At 38.9% G+C, this 19,311-nt stretch overlaps 3 protein-coding genes and 1 pseudogene across 4 annotated transcripts in view; 2 read left to right on the top strand and 2 right to left on the bottom strand.

Moving 5' to 3' along the window:
• The first annotated feature begins 1,096 nt into the window (after positions 1-1,096).
• On the top strand, positions 1,097-2,378 carry LOC111788229 (annotated as a pseudogene).
• A 102-nt stretch (positions 2,379-2,480) lies between these two features.
• On the bottom strand, positions 2,481-9,441 carry LOC111787609. Its single transcript, XM_023667626.1, has 16 exons — positions 9,237-9,441; positions 9,063-9,149; positions 8,764-8,973; positions 8,503-8,664; positions 8,309-8,362; positions 8,082-8,228; positions 7,607-7,985; positions 5,681-5,734; positions 5,466-5,568; positions 4,201-4,414; positions 4,033-4,119; positions 3,688-3,912; positions 3,435-3,596; positions 3,286-3,339; positions 3,066-3,215; positions 2,481-2,940 (listed from the first exon to the last, which is right to left on the bottom strand). Exons 1-16 carry the CDS (start codon positions 9,408-9,410, stop codon positions 2,560-2,562), a joined length of 2,643 nt encoding a protein of 880 aa, XP_023523394.1. The 5' UTR covers positions 9,411-9,441; the 3' UTR covers positions 2,481-2,559.
• Positions 9,442-11,032: 1,591 nt separating this feature from the next.
• LOC111788209 lies at positions 11,033-13,187 on the top strand. Its single transcript, XM_023668479.1, has 2 exons — positions 11,033-11,868; positions 12,419-13,187. Exons 1-2 carry the CDS (start codon positions 11,362-11,364, stop codon positions 13,052-13,054), a joined length of 1,143 nt encoding a protein of 380 aa, XP_023524247.1. The 5' UTR covers positions 11,033-11,361; the 3' UTR covers positions 13,055-13,187.
• Positions 13,188-16,253: 3,066 nt separating this feature from the next.
• The window catches only part of LOC111788243 (rho GTPase-activating protein gacU-like), a 4,347-nt gene continuing 1,289 nt past the window's right edge, over positions 16,254-19,311 (bottom strand). The window contains exons 1-5 of one of the 2 annotated variants that reach the window (XM_023668538.1): positions 19,165-19,294; positions 18,138-18,595; positions 17,201-17,588; positions 16,665-16,742; positions 16,254-16,578 (exon numbers count right to left, since the gene is read on the bottom strand). In XM_023668538.1, coding sequence (XP_023524306.1) covers positions 16,528-16,578; positions 16,665-16,742; positions 17,201-17,588; positions 18,138-18,580 — 960 coding nt within the window. In that variant the 5' untranslated portion in view covers positions 18,581-18,595; positions 19,165-19,294 and the 3' untranslated portion in view covers positions 16,254-16,527. Of the gene's footprint in view, positions 16,579-16,664; positions 16,743-17,200; positions 17,589-18,137; positions 18,596-19,164; positions 19,295-19,311 lie in introns of those variants that run through there. The other variant, XM_023668537.1, reaches the window with a different exon arrangement.

The following is a 19,311-nucleotide window of genomic DNA, read 5'->3' on the forward strand; positions in this document are numbered from 1 at the left end:
AAAAAAATTAAGAAAGGATGTCCCACGTTGGTTGGGAAGGGAACAAACCACTATTTATAAGGGTGTGGAAACCTTCTCCTAGTAGGCCCGTTTGAAAGCCTTGAGTAGAAGTCCGAAAGAAAAAACTAAAAAAGGACAATATCTACTAGCGGTAGATCTAGGTCGTTATAATTGATATCAAAGCCAGACACCGGACGATCTGCCAGCGAGGATACTGGCCCCGAAGTGGGGGTGGATTGTGATGTCCCACATTAGTTGGGGAAGAGAACAAACCACCTTTTATAATGGGTGGAAACCTTTCCCTTAATAGACGAGTTTTAAAGTCTTAAGGGAAAACCCGAAAAAAAAAAGTAAAAAAAAATAATATTTACTAGCAGTAGATATGGATCATTACATACCTTGCTCGTAAGGTGAAATTGTACGGCTGAAGTTGAAGTAATCTTCTAATAAATCATTTAAAAAATTAATTATTTTATAATATATATATATATAATAATGTATTAACAGCAGCAATATTATTGCAGTTGTGGGAACCGCCAATAGAACAAGTAAAATAAAATAATAAAAAAAAAAAGACAGGAATTGTTACAATGCCACAAGTAGTGCCACGTATACACATGGATAGTCATGGAGTGTTAAAGGCATCGCTACGTCACTCTCAACTCCAGGCCCTATCAGCCACGTGGATAAATGTAAAACTCCAACTTGTGTCACTGCGACACGAGTTGGATTGACCGTACAACCTTATCTGTCCACCTGGCAGCTGAAATTCTGAGTGGGACCCAGGAATTATGAAAAAAAAAAAATATAGAATTTACTGTTTTTGTCTTTATTAAATAAAGATCCATTTAGTCGTGTGTGCATGCGTAGTGATTACTGATTAGGCCTGCCGTTTAATCAGTAATCAATCGCTAAAAAATTGATTAATTATTGCTAATTAAACTTGGTTATTTGTTAATTATATTTACCTAACCTTCTTTATTCTTTATTTATTTAGAATAAATCAGCGGGACTGTTTTAAAACGGTGGGGTTAGTATTTGCAGTTTTAAGTTAACCCAACTCTTACCAACCCGGTAACCCACTTACGGTTAAAAATTTGGTCTCTCTTTTCATCGGTTTATATGTTCGCAGCCGATCCTTTCTCTTCATTCACAGAGTCGGCTGAAACACGATGATCCGCGGACAATATAGATTCAATCATACAATTCAACTCCCCTCCAGGGACCCACTTGAAGACCATCAAATGACCGGGATTTCCTCGCCGGTCTTCATCGGCGCCGGGGTTGACTTCTCTTCTGCCATTCACCGTTACCTTCCCTCTGCGGCTGATTCCGACGAAGTGGACGCGGCGGACTCGCCGGTTGATGGTTTTCCTGTGACGATTTTCGGATGTTTGAGTTCAAAATCCGGAGATGCCCACGTAACCGGTCGCATGATTGGACAGAGTGTCCGTATGCTCATCCCGGCGAGAAGGCTCGCCGGAGAGATCCGAGGAAGTATCAATATTCCGGCACGGCTTGTCCGGAATTTCGGAGAGGGAATTGCAAGAAAGGGGATTCTTGCGAACTTGCTCACGGGATTTTCGAGTGTTGGCTCCATCCCGCTCGGTATCGGACTCAGCCCTGTAAGGATGGATTGGCCTGCCGCCGCCGTGTCTGTTTTTTCGCCCACACGACAGGGCAGCTTCGGGTTCTGTCACAGCAGAGCCCGAGAACTCCGGTTTCGGGCGACTCACTTGCATTCGATTCCTATTTCGCCAAGGGGTCATTTCTGACCTCACCCACTTCAATTCTATCAACGCCGCCGGTCTCCTCGCCGTCCGATTCGCCTCCTATGTCGCCGAATTGCCCCCAACTCGGCGGCGGGTCGTTTAATTCGATGAATGGGCTCGTTTTGTCTATGCGTAACCTTCAAACGGGGGAAATGAAAGCAACCCCTCAATGGGGAATTCAATTGGGACAAAATTTGCATTCTCCCTCCGGCTCTGGTTTCTACAGCTCACCGTCGACTCCGACCACCGGGAATTACGAATTATGGGGGAAGAATCATGAAGAAGAACCTCCAATGGAAAGAGTGGAATCTGGGAGAGACCTGAGAGCTAAAATGTATGCGAAACTCAGCAAAGACAACTCAGTGGCGCAGCCATTGACACCCGATGTCGACTGGGTCTCGGAGCTACTGACGTGGACAGGGTAAATTCCATCCGTTGGATTCAAAATCGGTGGCCTTTTTGGTGGATTTCTGCAATTTTCAGCGTTTTAAAGGGTTTCTTTTTCTTAATGAACAGAGAGAAACAAATTACTCTGTTTTCGTTGTACATAAGAATACGGACTTTTGATTTGATTTTGCAGGGCTGCTGAAGTCGGTACATAAGAAGGCTGCCGGTCGCCGGTTTCCTGTTGCCGGTTGCCGGTTGCCGGCTGGGCATTTGATTTAATTTTCAATTGTTATTTTGTAAATAATGTTTTCGGACCAATGATAAATTTATTTTGTTGCCTTTCAATTTATTAGCAAAAGAAAATTTCCCCATTATTAACCCACGAGAAGCCTAAATGATATCAATGGCAGTCACGGCTGCGACCAGGACCGCCATAGAAGAAGACAGGTTCACTAGTGTAGGTTTCTTGAAAATTATCAACGGAGTAACAAGTAGGTTCATCAGCCCATGTTCCGACTCTCTCTGGATACTTCAATTGCAGCGAATAGTCTACAATCCTCGGCATGCTCACAAAGCTAGCGTAGTAGGCGCGCGCCCCTGCATAATATCCACTCCCCATGGCCGTCCCTGTGTGCGGCACTTTCTTTAATTCTGAGCTGAACACTTCTCCGCCCCATTCCACCAGCGTCGCGCTGTGGCTCAAGTATCCGAATAGCGTTGGCGGCCAATACCCCACTGGCTGATTTTGTACCTTTAGCCACCAATTGCCTGATTGAGGATCCTGAATGTATTACCGTTGACAATACCTTAGAAATCATGACTCCCTACAATGATACGATATTGTCCACTTTGAACTTAAACTCTGGTAGCTTACATTACTCTTTGGTTGGATATAAAATTAGATACCTGGAAGATACCAACGGCGATAATGAACTGTTGTCCACCTGAAATTGATGACATGGGTTCGATGGTTCCACCAAGTCCCACCATAGGGTTTGTTTGGACAAACCCACTACAAGTTAAATCAAAGCACCCTGTCGACTTGTAGGAGTCCACCTAACCATTTTTCCATGTTAAATACTCAAAAAATTTCGATGCTCTTAGAAGTGAAAATTCTCAATCTTACTGTCCAATATATGTTGAGTCGAGTTCTTGTATCTCCATATAGCCTCGGATTTACCTGTAACAACAATAACAAATTAAAACATATATTAATTAAGTGCATTCAATTGCTATAAGTTAAAAAAAAAAAAAAAAAAACAAAAAAAAACAAACCGTCCAGCCAACTTCTACGCTATCAAAACTTTCCGAAGGCCCATTTTTCAACCAAAGTTTTGAAGCTGAGAAGTCATTTGGCAAATCAACTACAGGGTTCCAAACATTAATTTCTCCAGTCGCGCCAATATAGTTGTACCCGAGTGTAACCAAGATCGCCGTCTGGTTCATATTTAACACCAAATTATAACACAATTGAACTTTAATTTCGAAACCCCAAAACAAAAATATGCTTAGGGAAGATTTTGCTTACAGAACGATTGACTTCCACCCCAAGTTTGGAACCTCCAATAGGAAATTTCTTCCCAAAGTTTTTGAAAGAATTGGCTCTTAGTAAGTCTTCTTTACGAACCCTACGAATTGGAATAGTTCCTTTGGGACACCTCCCACTTTTTTGCCATACTTGAAATAGATTGGATCGAAACGACTCGTTTTGGGCCGTTACCATCTTCTGATCGACAGCCCAATTGGGTTTCATCTGCATGCATATACGCAAACATCGATTAAAAAGTGTTAAGAACGTTAGGAACCACGAATCTTCACAATGATATGATATTGTACCTCACTTATAAACAAAAATTTGATAAACTATATAAACCTGAATGGTGTGGTTCTTTAAAGCTGGATGGTCAAAAGCAGGCTGCTTGTAAATGTCAACGCAATCGATAATATCTCCATCTTTACTCTGCATGATTCCCATGCAAAATTATAGGTAAAAAAAAGCATTAAAAAAATTTAAAAAACGCAATGAAAAGAAAGATGTTACGTAGATGGTGTGGAGGGCAGGCTTATTAAGAAGCTTTAGCTTCTTGTGAATCTGTCGAGATAATTGTTGAGACTTATTCATCTCTGGAATGGCTGCATGAGCTTGGAGAATGGCAGCAACAATGGCGAAAGCCACCATTGCCGACAGCTTCCCTTCATGTTCTGTGTTCCTCATTTTTCCCGAAACAAACCCAACACAAAAGTTATTATTTTTCCTTGTTTTCTTCAAATATTTATGTGATTTTTTTTTGTTAATCTATTTGGAATTTAATAAAATTGAAATTGAGAATAAGGTAAGAATTGGTGAGAAATGGCAGAAGAGGAAGCTTTGCTGTTCTAACCAATAATAGTTTCATATTTTAATTGTAAGAAACAAAATGATCACAAAACAGAGGCAGTTATAGTAATTTTGAGTGTTGGCAAAATTACTAAATTACCCCTACAAATTTCCATATTATAAGCTAGAATATTGGATAACCATGAATTAAATGCATCTATTAAAATATTATAAATTTGGATATATTTTATTAAAATATTATAGAAAAATAAAACTTTTTAAGTAACTTCTTAAATGATATTAATGGCAGTCACGATTGCGACCAGGGCCGCCGTAGAAGAAGACCGGTTCAGTAGTGTAGGTTCGTTGATAATTATCAGCAGAGTAACAAAAAGGCTCATTAGCCCAAGTTCCACTTCAATTGCAGCGAATTGTCCATGATCCTTGGCTGCTTCACATAGCTTGCGTGCTTGTAATGCCTCTCTGCATAATCTCCACTCCCCCATGGCCGTCCCCGTGTGTGGCACTTTCTTTACATGTGAGCTGAACACTTCACCGTTCCACTAGCGTTGCGCTGTGGCGTAGATATCCGAATAGCGTCAGTGGCCAATACCCCACAGACCATCCTTGTACATTCAGCCACCAATTACATGACCAAAGATCCTGCGTGGTGCATGAATTATAGTTTACCATATATATCATGTTTGACGTTAATTACAAACAAATATGTTGTATGACTGAAGATATTTAGCAATGTTTAGCATGCGTACTATATTTAACCATATTTGACCATTTATGGTAGGTTTGTGTTTCATTATATAGTATCATATTTGTCATTTTATTATAACCAAATATGTTATATATATATTTATCTGATGATTATAAAGAGAGAATTTTACTAACATTTAGCTGTGTGGTCTTAGCAAATATACTCGGTAGGTTGAGTAATTCATAGAGAAGGAGAGAAGATTGCATATGAAATTAGATACCTGAAACATACCGACAGAGATAATGAATTGTTGTCCACCTCGGGTTGATATGGAATCAATGACAACACCCAGTACCACTTTGGGGTTCGTTTGGACAAACCCACTACAAGTTAAATCAAAGCACCTAACCATTTTTCCATGTTAGATAAAAATTATACTTAAATTTCTTCAATATTCTCTCCAGAGTTCTTATAATTGAAAACTCTCATTCTTACCGTCCAATGTACCCTCAGTCGAGTTTTTGTATCTCCATATAGCTTCCGATTTACCTGTAACAACAAAAATAAATTAAAATTAAATGTTAAAACATGTAATAATTAAGTTTAAATAATAGTAATAATAAAACGAACCATCCAGCTAGCTTCTACGCTTTCAAATTTTTCAGACGGCCCATTTTTCAATAAAGTCATTTGGCAAATCAACTTTAGGGTTCCAAACATTAATTTGTCCTGAAGCGCCAATGTAATTGAAGCCTGCCGTGTACAGGATTGGCGTCTGATTCATATTCAACACCAAATTATATTATAATTAGCAACAAATTAATCAACTAAACTTTAATTTTGAAACCCAAATAAAAAATATGTTTATGGAAGGTTTTGCTTACGGAACGGTTGACTTCTGACCCGAGTTTGGAACTTCCATAAAAAAAATTATTTCCAAAGCTATCGAGAGAATTGACTCTGAGTAAGTCTTGTTCACGAACTCTGCGAATTGGAATGGTTCCTTCGGGACATCTCCCACTTCTTTGCCATACTTGAAACGCCTCGTTTTGCTCAACCGACATCTTCCAATCGACGCCCCAATCGGGTTCCATCTATATGCATATATGCAAGCATTGGCAGCAGCAACGGCCAAAGCCACCATTGCCAACAGCTTCCCTCCATGTTCTGTGTTCCTCATTTTCCCCGAAACCAACCCAACACAAAAGTTATGATTTATTAACTATAGCGTTTTCTGTTTTAACAAATTTTTTCATTTTTAGTTTTTTATTGAGATTTTTATTTTTTATTTTTTATTTACATAAACAAATAATTATGAATATTTGCATTAACGACTTAACTAATAAATGAGTGTTCATGTTAGTTAATAACAAATTATAATTAAAATAATCAAATTTATTATTTAAAATTTTAAAAATTACGATGATTTGTACTAAAATATAAAATATCTAATAAAGAAAATAATTATTAAAAGAGATAGCCCAAAGAAGAGAAGCTCGAGAGAGATAGCCCAAAGGACAATATGTGCTAACGGCCTTGACCCCTGTTATTTTGAGATCATATCTAGTATTCAGAGTTTGCCTCGATTTAGCACCGCTCTCGCGGCCCACACTGAAACAATGCTTTACCCCTACATGTCCAGTCAACTGCTACGCCTCAACACATTTCGGGGAGGGTTTGAGTGAGTGACATCACCCCTAACCACAACTCATCCGCTAACTCTTCAACATCAGTCGATTCGGACTCCTAGATGTCCAGTCAACTGCTACGCCTCAACGCATTTCGGGGAGAATCAGCAAGCTTTGGGTTCGAGTGACATCACCCCTAACCACAACTCATCCGCTAACTCTTCAACATCAGTCGATTCGGACCTCCACTTAGTTTCACGCAAGCTTCAGCTTGGTCATGGATAGATCACCTCATGGATAGATCACCCAAGTTTGGGTCCGTAAGCATTGACAATTGCCCCATGAAAACTCCTTTCACTACGGCTTCATTGCCCCATGAAAACTCCTTTCACTACGGCTTCATTGCCCCATGAAAACTCCTTTCACTACGGCTTCAGTGGGTTCTCCTAGGCCTAGAGTGTGAAAACCTCTCCTTAACAAATGCATTCTAAAAACTTGAGGGGAAGCCCGAGAGAGATAGCCCAAAGAGGACAATATCTGCTAACGGTGAGCTTGAGCTATTACACGAAGTCATGCATAATTATCGGACGGAGAAATTGCTTAAAGAGGTTGTTTATATTTGATCATTTTTACATAAATTCTAAGTTTATATTTAAAAGATCATATAACGAAAATTTAGAGATGTATTAGACAATTTTTAAAGTAAGTTAGAAAAGGATAGATGATATATAAGGAAGCACATTACATAGAAGGGACAACTTTTTACACGCTATTAAATGATTTAGATGATATCAATGGCAGTCACGGCTGCGTCCAGGACCGCCATAGAAGAAAACAGGTTCAGATGTGAGTGTAGGTCGATAATTATCAACAGAGTAGCAAGAATACTCATCAGCCCAACTTCCAACTCTCACCGGATACTTCAACTGTAGCGAATAGTCCACGATCCTTGGCTGCCTCACGAAGCTAGCGTACTTGTAATGCTCACCTGCATAATCTCCGCTCCCCATGCCCGTCCCCGTGTGTGGCACTTTCTTTATGTTTGAGCTAAACACCTCCCCGCCCCATTCCACCAGCGTTGCGCTGTTGCGCAAGTATCCAAATAGCGTCGGCGGCCAATACCCCACTGGCCACCCTTGCACGTTAAGCCACCAGTTGCTTGACTTAGGATCCTGCATGTATTAGTATTAACATGCATGCATCCATATATCACCTACTATGATTATATAATCATCGATAAGGAGTAGCTTGCATCTGAAATTAGTTACCTGAAAGATACCGACCGTGATAGTGAACTGTTGTCCACCTCTGGTTGACAATGGGTCAATAACTGCACCAAGCACCACTTTCGGGTTCGTTTGGACAAACCCACTGCAAGTCAAATCAAAGCACCCTTTCGATTTGTAGGAGTCCGCCTAACCATTTTTCCATGTTAGATACGAATTATACTCAAATTTCTCGGACAACTCTAATAAATGAAAACCCTCAATATTACCGTCCAATGTACACTAAGACGAGTTCTTGTATCTCCATATAACCTCCGATTAACCTGTAACAACAAGAACAAATTAAATCATTAAAACATTTATTAATGAAGTCCTGTAAAATTGTTTATTAATGAAGTCCTCTAAAATTGTTTATTAATGAAGTCCTGTAAAATTGTTTTCCTAAAAAAACAAAAAAATGTACCATCCAACCCGCTTCAACGCTTTCAAATTTTTCAGAAGGCCCATTTTTCAACCAAATTCTTGAAGCCGTGAAATCATTCCACAAATCAACTTTAGGGTTCCAAACATTAATCTGTCCTGAGGCGCCAATGTAATTGAACCCTGCCGTATACAGGATTGCCGTCTGATCCATATTCAACCCCAAATTATAACACAATCAGCTCAACTAAACTTTAATTTCGAAACCCAAAACAAAAATATGTTTATCGAAGGTTTTGCTTACAGAACGATTGACTTCTTTCCCGAGTTTGGAGCTTCCATAAGGAAATTTCTTTCCAAAGCTATCAAGAGAATTGGCTCTTAATAAGTCTTGTTCACGAACTCTGCGAATTGGAATGGTTCCATTGGGACAACTCCCACTTCTTTGCCATACTTGAAACGCCTCGTTTTGCTCAACCGACATCTTCCAATGGACGCCCGAATTGGGTTCCATCTGTATGCATATATGCAAGCATTGGTTAAGAGTGTAAACAATATGATTAGGTTAACACATAATGATTTGATTGACATGAAGAAATGAACCTGAATGGTGTGATTCTTTAGAACAGGATGGTCAAAAGCAGGCTGCTTGTAAATGTCAACGCAATCGATGATATCTCCATCTTTACTCTGCATAATTCCCATGCAAAATTATACGTGGAAAAAAAAAAACATTAAAAAAAACATAAAAAAAGGCAATGAAAAGAAAGATGTTACGTAGATGGTGTGGAGGGCAGGCTTATTGAGAAGCTTTAATTTGTTGTGAATCTGCGCAGATAATTGTTGAGAATTATTGATGTGTGGAATGGCGGCATGAGATTGGAGAATGGCAGCAGCAATGGTGAAAGCCACCATTGCCAACAGCTTCCCTTCATGATATGTGTTCCTCATTTTCTCCGAAGGAACCCAATACAAAAGTTGATTTTTAGTTGTTTTCTTGGGTTGAGGAAGACAATGGAGAATTCAAATATTTATACCACTTTTTGTTCTTCCGTTAAATAAGGTAAAAATTGGTTTTGGAATGGCAGGAGAGGAAATGGCACCACCAATTATTAACCGCCTTCTTTACTGTTGTAACAATTTTTTACTTCGGCAGATAGACTATTGGGCCCAACTATTGGGCCGACATATTGGGCCTTGGACTTCAAATGTGTTTGGTTTAGTGGAGCTAAGCCAGATATACATATTGGGCCCAACTATTGGGCCGACATATTGGCGGTTGGGAAGAAAGCAACAACGTTGTTTTTATTGGTCCCGTTGTCAATATGCATAATTACGACTTTGGATTTTTCTTTTATTTTTTATTTTTACTTTCAAATTATGATCCATCAGGGTCCATTTATCTTCGCGTATGTGAGAGTTTATATCTCAGTATACCCAAAGTAGGTAGAGCGTGATGGGTTTAGAATTTTTAACGTTTGTAACTGATATTAGTGACACATTGTGACTAATAAATGTCTAATGTTTGAATCTTATGAGATTTAAGTTATTAATCTAAGGGTATTTGGGGATAAATTAGATTTTTAAAATAAAAGAACAACTCGACAACCTAATATGAAAACAGAGGGTTGGGTTGGGTTGTGAACTCTATTTGGATTGCTCGGGTCACCAACTCAACCAACCCAAAATTTCAAATTGGTCTAAAAGATTTTTCCAACCCAACTCGTGTATGCTCCTGTTTACTGATCAACACTATTTTAAAAACTATATATTTTTAAAAAACTAATTAAATTTGTTATTGCCAAATTTAGGGTAAAAGAGACCCAATGACTTTTACCTAAAAATAATGGTAAAATTTACTTACCAAATTTTTTCTTAGGTTGAAAATTTAAAATCTACCCATTAAATAGTTTGTTAATTGGTATTTACTTAAATATGTACTAAATTGAGATTAATAAATAATACCCAAGTAAAAGTCGTCCTTAATTAGTGTTAATTAGTGTTTTATGGAGTAGATTGGTTGACATTTACTTGAATGCTTAATTATATAACTAACCTACTATAATTATTACCCAAAATTATTAAATAAACTTTAATTACCTCAAAACTTTTGAACCAATTCGTTAAATCTTGTTTATTTATAATTACTAATTACAATTAGTGGCTTCTAAACGTTATTTATTTTTTTGAAATAATAAAAATTTAAAAGGTGATATTAAACAAAATTTTTTTTTTTTTGAAAAAACAGTAAATAGAGATAATTTATAAAATGTCGACCGTATATTTAAAATATTATTTTTATTTGAGAAGGTAACAAAAAAAAAAACAATAATTTCAAACTTACTATAAAATGTATAATCCCTTTAAAATATAAACAACCCACCATAAATAGAACTCCAAAAAAAGAATAAAATAAAATAAAATAAAATAAAATACACATTAAAGTAAAAATAGTATTTAAAAAATAAAAATTTATATAATATATTTTTTAAAAATTATTATAATTGGTAAAGTAAGCAAAAAATAATAAAACTAAAAGAAAAGTGGGAGTTAGTTCAAATAGAAAGGATTCCATTCAAAGCAACAGAGGCGCAGGCGTAACTGAGAAGCACCATATCTTCGAATCTGCGTGGGCGCAAATTCTGGGAAAGATATTCTTCAAGTTTCTCCCATCACGTTTCGTTTCACTTTTCAATCTCTTAGTTTCTTTTCACTTTCATCGATTCACCGCCAAATTCTGCAATTAGGATTTCTGGGTTGTTTTTTTGTTGTAAGAAGAGCCGATCACCGGCGTAGATTTTAAGGGTAGCGGCGTTTATTTGGCTTCGTGGGTGCTGTTGGCTTCGGACTTAGTGAAGAACAGCAACACCCACAAGGGTAATTTCGATTTTGATCGAGAGTTATGGCAGTGGAGGAAGGGAAAGAGCCTGCACCTGTCAGCCGGACCAACCAAGTTCGGCCGCTGCCGCTGAGGTTGCTTCAGCTATTTGTGTTGTTTTTGTTTCTTTGCATTGGGTTTTCGGTTGTTAGTTTGTATACGATCCGTCATTTTGGGATTGAAAGCACAGTGACGGCGGTGAAGTCCAATTTCCTTCCCTGTTTGGAGGAGTTGAATGTTAGTTTGGGTGAGTGGATTAAGGCTCCGGTGGATTTGATGCACTCGATGAACGATGAGGAGCTGTTTTGGCGTGCATCGTTTGTACCGAGGATTAAGAATTACCCCTTCCAAAGGGTTCCGAAGGTGGGTTTTATGTTCTTGACTAAAGGGCCATTGCCACTTGCGCCGCTTTGGGAGAGGTTTTTTATGGGTCATCAAGGGCTGTTTTCAATTTACATTCATTCTCTGCCATCGTTCGTACCCAATTTTACTCACGATTCTGTGTTTCATGGGAGACAAATTCCCAGCCAGGTGCGTTTTGGTTTCATCCTGTTGTTTGATGCTTTATGAGCTCTTTAAGGATCATTTCGTCGTGTTACCTTGTTCTTTGCTGATGTTTTTATGTGAGATTCCGGGTCAGTTACTTTTAGAGAGTAGAACGAAACATTGTTTATGAGTGTGTCTAAACCTCTTTCTAAGCATAATTGTTTTAAAAACTCGGAGGAGAAGTTCGAAAGAAAACCTCAAAGACCCAAAAGAGGACAACATCTGTTAGTTGTGGGCTTGGGCCGGTACAAATGGTATCAAAGTCAGACACGGGGCGATGTGCCAGCGAGGAGGCTGGGGTTTGAGGGGGTGGACACGAGGTGGTGTGCCAGTAAGGATGCTGGGTCCCGAATGGGGTGGATTGTGAGATCCCATGCTCTCGAGCAGACCCGTTTTAACATTTTAAATGGTCTGAATGATGCTGGCTGTTTTATTGATGTGTAATCTGTGTTCATCCTGAATTGCAGCTAACCCACCAAGCTTTTGATGCTATACATTTAGGAGTCCTGTGATGAATACTTGTTCTTCTTGTCAGGTTGCAGAATGGGGACGAATGAGTATGTGCGACGCAGAGAGACGACTTCTAGCCAATGCATTGCTCGATATCAACAACGAATGGTTCATTCTCGTTTCCGAATCATGCATTCCTCTCTATAATTTCAGTGTGATATACAACTACTTAAAGAACTCCAAATATAGTTTCGTGGGTTCGTTTGACGACCTTGGTCCTTATGGGAGAGGACGATATAGGCTCGAGATGGCACCAGAGGTGAACATCACAGAATGGCGTAAGGGTGCCCAATGGTTTGAAGTCGACCGTAAGCTTGCACTCAACATAGTGCAAGACACCAAATTTTATCGGAAATTCAAAGAATTCTGTCAACCGTCATGCTACGTCGACGAACACTATTTCCCGACAATGCTCACGATTGAATTTGGCAACAGTATAGCCAACAGAAGCGTCACATGGGTCGACTGGTCGAGAGGAGGCGCTCACCCCGCCACGTTCGGAGGACATGACATCACAAAAGAGTTCTTAGCAGGAGTTTTAGAAGGAAACTGCAGCTACAACGAGCAAAGCTCCACCATTTGCGCCCTGTTTGCGAGAAAATTTGCACCAAGTTCGTTGCAGCCATTGCTAAGCTTGGCCTCGGAAGTGTTTGGATATTGAAGAACAATAGCTAAGTAGAGTTCTAATCAATACAGAAGTAGGCAAAATAGAATAGTTTAGATTCTCACAACAAACACAAGGAGAAGAAGAAAATAAACTAACCCAACAAACAATACAAGACGAATTCATGTAACATCTTGTCGCTCCGAGGGTTAAAAACGTAATCTTTATAATTTTACTCACGTTTTTACAAAAAGATACGATAATGATCTAGAATTGTGAGATTCTACATCGGTTGAAGAAGTAAACGAATCATTTCTCATAGAACTTCAGTTCTTTTTGCAATATACTTGGACCGAGACGGAAATACATAATGGACTAAAGCGTACGATATCTATTAGCAATATATTTGGACCGTCTCGACCGAGACGGAAATGGAATGGCTAGGCTGGCTGGTTGGTGAGCACATGAGAAGCACTTTAGGGAAAAAGTGGTCACGCATGGGTGTGGACATTCGGAAAGGAGAGGCGTCCAAATAAGCACGACAGTTTTTGGATCTCAAGGCAAAACAAAAGGCGAATCATTGGGAATTGGTAGCCATTACGAATCGTTTTAACCCATAGTTCTCTATTATTCTATTAAAAATAAAAATAAATAAAAAGCTGAAATTTAAGATAAAGTATAAATTTCTTTTTATAAGCTTTCACTAATTTCTTAAAATTCCTTAATAATTATACTCATCCAATTCTAAGTCTAATTTCAATAATATATTTAAACATTTAAAAAATAATAATAAATTTAATAATGTTAGAAAATATCAAATTCAAAACATACCCACTTACAAAAATATCTTTATCATTAATATTGTATTTTAAAAGTTAAAGTTATCTCTATGATGTTGATAGACAGTTTTGGTTGATATAGTAAAAACTTATTTTATAAAGATAAATGATATTAATGCCATTCTTATCTAAAATTAACTTTTAAGACTCTGTATAGAAAAGTCTAAAGGTATTATTATAGTTTTTTTTTTTTAAATAGAGAAATTAAAAATCATTTATTTGGGTTTCCATAAAAAAAAAAAACATAAAAAAATATAATTTAAAAATTCTGAAAAGCAAGGTGTGAATAATTAAATTAAGCAACTTTTTATAGGCTTATGAAACAGAGCCAACTGTAAAATCCCGAACACACGACAACCGTCCAAATTCACAACATTCATGTGATCATACACTTACAGCCTGTAAATTGCATGCATTGCCACGCGTCGCAATTACAAATGATTGTTTGGTATGGTGGGCCCCAAAATAAAATTAAAATTCACATTTGCAGCCAACATTTTCGTGGGAGTTGGTAATTTCATTTCCTTTATTTCCCCCACGCGCTATCACGAGCACGTGTAATCGATTCGTTGGTGCATGTCGACGGTAAACGACGACGTTTAGTTGAGCCGAAATTGGGGAATTTGGACGGTGGGTGATCCACCCAAACCCATCTTAAGAAAATGAGCTGTCGATCAATGAATGGCCAGCTTGTAATTCGGGCATCTGCCCGTCCTGCCCGATTCCCCTCTCCTCCACTCGTTTTTAAGCCGCCTCATTCTTTACATAAACAGCCCCCACCGCTCTCTTTTTCCGCAGCCAAAGTTCCATTCCATTATTTGCTCTCCTACCTTTCTTCAGCCTTCTTCGTTCATAACCCTAGAAATTTCCACAGCAATGGCCGCCGTCTCCAACGCTTCCTTCATGGCTCTTGTAGCTGTTCTGTTCGCTGTACTCTCCATTGCCGTCGCGCAATCTGCTCAGTCTCCTGCTCCGGCACCGGCTTCTCCGGCACCGGCTTCTCCGGCTACCTCTGTCGTGCCGTCGTTGAGCTTTGCTTTCGTTGGTGCCTTCGTCGCTCTCGTCTTTGGATCTGCACTTAAGGCTTGAGATTTCGATTGGTTCTTTATGCGTTGTGTGATTTTAGCCATTGATGATTCAGTACTGATGCTCGATATCGAGGGTTTTATTGACTATTGTATTGAGTGTATAGAATATGATTTTCGATATTGAGATTAGATTTTATTAGATCCTGCTGGTTTGTATTCATGAATTCATTGTGTGCTATTTCATTGTTGTTTTCTCTCTATATTGACATTATTTGAGTATATAAGTTATTTCAGTTTCCTACTCTGTTTCATGATATTGAAGATCTTCATTTCTTCTTCTCTGTTCCATTTTCTGGTATTGTTGAATTTCTAAGGTGTTTTAATTTATGATATAATTGAAATTAGTGTGTAAAGTAGTGGGAACTCAAGTCCAAACCTGTCATCGTCGAGACTAGAATTGAATCTGAAGCGAAACGTGATGAGCTGTCTTGTGGGGTAGACTGTCAACATCGTCACACTTGTAATTGTTTCTTAGTTTTGATAGAGATGTGTTTAAAGAGAAATTATTAAAGAGTTAGAACAATATGACTAATGATTTCACAAGGATGTATCTATGAATTTTATGTTATGAAACATTTATAATAGGATCATATCCATTGAATTTTGTTAGAACAACGTGATTACTCGTTTCATGTCAATTCTAATACACATGAACTCATCATTATTACTCCGTCCAAATTGAGTTGAAGAAATTAGCAACTTCTGGATGTAAATTTAAAAATCTTTTGTTAATTAAAAAAAAAAAAAAGTAATGAGTGAAGTTGTAATGTTTTTCAAGTTGGAAGGGAGAGGGGTGCGTGGCGGTATATGGATGGACAAGAGAGACGGCCTGGCCATGTGCTTGCGGATACGCATCAAATCCAATTGTATGTGGCCTCGTTGTCTGTGATATTTGGAACGAATCACGCCATTTGTATGAGTGCTAATAAATAAATTAGTGAAAATACATTTTTTTCTTTCTTTTTGTGAAAAATTCAGTGTTGAATCGCTTACTTGCTCTGCGATTTACGAAACGTCCCAATCCCCAATGTTTCTTTTTTTCGTTTATGGCAATTTGGTTCTGTTTCTTTCTTGCAATAGCTGACAAACATGAGTTGGGAATTTGTAGAATTCTTTTGGGTCAATTAGAATTTAATTATTTACCATGTGCGGAGATATTTGCTAATGGAAATTTCTCAATTGAGACTCGAAATTAGGGTTTATATTAAAACTCTCGAGAGGGTCGAAAGAACACCCTTTCGAGATGGTCAGATTCGTGCAAATTTCTGAATTGAGACTCAAAATTGGGGTTTATATTAAAACTCTCGAGCGAAGAACACCCTTTTGAGATGGTCGGAAGAAAACCTTTATAAGATCGATGCGGGTGATGTGCAAGATATGTACAAATTGGAGAGAATGGATGAAAAACACCCTCAACCTCTCCTACTACTACCTTCAAACTTGAAAAGAGGAACCAAAAAGGATGTGAATAAAATTGAATAAATAAGAGAGCAAAGGAACAAAAATGAATTCCCTACATCTTGAGAGCTATCTTCATTTTGGAAAGGGAATCAGTGGTTTGTACATATCATGGCATCCCCTAAGAGGCTTCTGCTAGGCTAACTCACTCCGAATCCGACTCCATGTTGCCCATTGCCTTCAACCCTCTCGGTCTCTGCCATCATCCATGATCAACATCCTCATGAGTATTCATTCATTAACAAACACATCCTAAAATCAAACATATTTAAGAAGTTGTACCTTCTTTGAAATCTTCTTCTCTCGAACTTCGTAGCGCTCCAGAGTGAGATCGGATAGCCATGCTCCCGGGCTCACCAGCTGCATCCATGGTTAATAATAATCTCACTTACTACCATCATCCACATTTTACATAACACTATGCATCATCTATTTTCACTTCAAAGAAATATCAACTATTTTCTTTATTTACTTAAACAGTGAGAATTATTCCATTTTCCCCTTTTCTTCTACCCTCAGAAACAACGATGTTGAGAATGCGGAGAAGACAAGGGGGAGTGATACACACAAACAGCACAGCAGCCGACCTGGAAATACCGTACACTGTCCTATCCCATACAAGAACGTGAATCAAACGCAGCCCCTGAAAGCTCTAGTCTTGTTTTGTAGCATTAGCATTCCAGGGAAGATTTTTATGTCTACTATTCTTTTTTTTTTTTTTTTTGATCACTTCCTACGCTACACACAATAAACAAAGTAAAAAAAATAGGAGATAATAAATGGGTAGTAGTTAATAGAGGAGAACAAGGGGGGCTTACGTTGACGGTGCGTTGGATAATCTTGGCACGTTTCTTGGGTCTCTGTGGCAACTTGGAGCCCTTGATGACCAAGAAATCCTCTTCTTTTTCCTTGTTCGTCAAAGCAATCGCGAATTTTGGCGGCCACACTTGGGGCAAACCGGCCTCCCCACTGCCACCGGACGAAGACCCACCCTTTTTGCTATCGTGCGCCGTGTCCGATGTAGCCGCTGATTTGTTGTTATTATCATTATGGTGATGATTGTTGTTGTTGTTGTTGTTGTTAGAGTGGTGATGATGGTGGTGGTTGTTGTTTCCTCTTCTATCGTGCGCCCCTCTGTCCGGCGAGGCAATTCCCCGGACCCCGCAGTTTCCGTGCCCTCTCATCGCCCCCGTCGTCTCCGAGTTCCTAAAAAAGGAAAATAGTAAAGATATCGAACTTTTTTATATATATAAAAAAAAAAAAAAAAAAAAAAAAAAAAAAAAAAAAAAAAAAAAAAAAAAAAAAAAAAAAAAAAANCGCTGATACAGGTAGCGAATGCGGGTGAGGATTTTTAGCTTTGGCTTTTGGTTTTCTTGCTTTTTCTTTGCTTTGCTTTGCTTTTCCAGGGTGCTCTTAATTTCTTTTCTTTTAAATGAGAATACTGTTTCTTCTTAGCCGTTGGATTAACAAATTCCTTCAAGATCTTTAACATTACGTGTGACGACGCGTCAGGGTGGGTGTAGTGTATGGGTCCACCCCCCGCCCCCCACCTCCCCCATAATCCCAAATCCCAAATTAATATGATCCCACGGCTCCCATTGGGCTCTAAAAACCCTTACGCCAACACACATCTGTCAGCTGTCCACCCAAAAAGCATAAAAATCTCTCATTTGGGCATTTTCACAAACACCTTTACTACGAAAGAAAATCACAGATGAACATAGATTTCAATTCGTTTAAGCTAATGGAGAGTACCTGAGAATGCGCTGATGAGGAGGTGGGAGCTGCGGGGAGGATCCTCTTTGCCGAAGATTCAAATACCCATTGCTGCTGCTGTTGTTATGATTAGCAGCAGCAGCAGCAGGAGAATGGGTGATGGTGGTCCGGTTCGGGGAGTCTTTGTCGGCTCTCACCACTCGCCGGTCGATACGGGCGGTGGTCCTATGAGCCGGAGCGGTCGGGTCGTTTTTGTCTCTTCCTTGGACCTTCATGCATCTAAGCCGCTTCCGGTTTCCCCACTGCAAAAGGAAGTCCGATGGTGCGGCAGCGGCGGCAGCGGCCTGTCTTGTAGCATCGCAACTGGATCTCAATAGCAACGACCCTTCAGCTCCTCCGCTGCTGCTTCTACCCGAAATGTCCACTTTATTATTGGCGGTGCCGTTACTGTTGTTATTGCTTCTCGGAGGATCCCTTTCCATCAGGCGTTTAAATTACTGCAATTGAGTTAACCCCACAGTTAGTTTCGTTAATAAAACCATGGTTCAATCTCCAAACGTAAGCAAGGAAGAAGGATTTTGCCTCCAACACACACATGATCGTCCAGCTATTTCCAAGTTCAGATAACTCATAATTGAGAGCGCTGGATGAGGAAAAAAGAGGAAGAAAAAAGAAAAAAGAAACAGAAACTCTGCTAGGAACTTAATTATTCGAGATCAAAATCAGGACAAGTTGATTACAAGAATCGAAATGAGGAGGTTTCTTTTCCTTTTAGGTGCAGAAGATCATAGATCTAAGCCAGAAATCCAGTAATGGGTAACAGGAACAAAAAACAAACAAACAAAAAGAAAACAGGGAAAATTCGAACTGGCGATCTCCCAATAGCGAGAAATCAAATGGAGGGGTAAATTCCATCGATGAACAGTTCTGAAGATGGAAAGATATTCTCAATCGCCACAAGAATAAAAGAAATTCTCGGGTTCTTCGAAATGAGGGAAAGGAGAATAATAGAAGCAAGTAGAATACTTCTTCAAGAAGAGGGAGATGAATAAAATTGATGCATTACCTGAAAACATCAACTGAAGCAAACAAAAGAGAAGTATAGGAAGCCGATTGGTCTCATTAGATGAAGATAAGGAAGAATCAAATAGAAGTCGGATTTCAAAAGAACACCTCCGCCCTCAACCACCAAATGGGGGGGGGGGGGGGGGGG

This window comes from Cucurbita pepo, chromosome LG02 (assembly GCF_002806865.2).
Source record: "Cucurbita pepo subsp. pepo cultivar mu-cu-16 chromosome LG02, ASM280686v2, whole genome shotgun sequence".
In the NCBI taxonomy this organism is placed as follows: domain Eukaryota; kingdom Viridiplantae; phylum Streptophyta; class Magnoliopsida; order Cucurbitales; family Cucurbitaceae; genus Cucurbita; species Cucurbita pepo.

Excerpts from the sequence above, each read along its gene's own strand:
- LOC111787609 (XM_023667626.1), bottom strand. The coding sequence starts at position 9,410 with ATGAGGAACACATATCATGAAGGGAAGCTGTTGGCAATGGTGGCTTTC. Across the intron at positions 7,986-8,081 it reads TCACGGTCGGTATCTTTCAG|GATCCTAAGTCAAGCAACTG; the intron begins GTAACTAATTTC and ends TAATACATGCAG. Across the intron at positions 3,216-3,285 it reads GACTCAACATATATTGGACA|GTGGACTCCTACAAGTCGAC; the intron begins GTAAGATTGAGA and ends AAAAATGGTTAG.
- LOC111788209 (XM_023668479.1), top strand. The coding sequence starts at position 11,362 with ATGGCAGTGGAGGAAGGGAAAGAGCCTGCACCTGTCAGCCGGACCAAC. Across the intron at positions 11,869-12,418 it reads GGAGACAAATTCCCAGCCAG|GTTGCAGAATGGGGACGAAT; the intron begins GTGCGTTTTGGT and ends TCTTCTTGTCAG.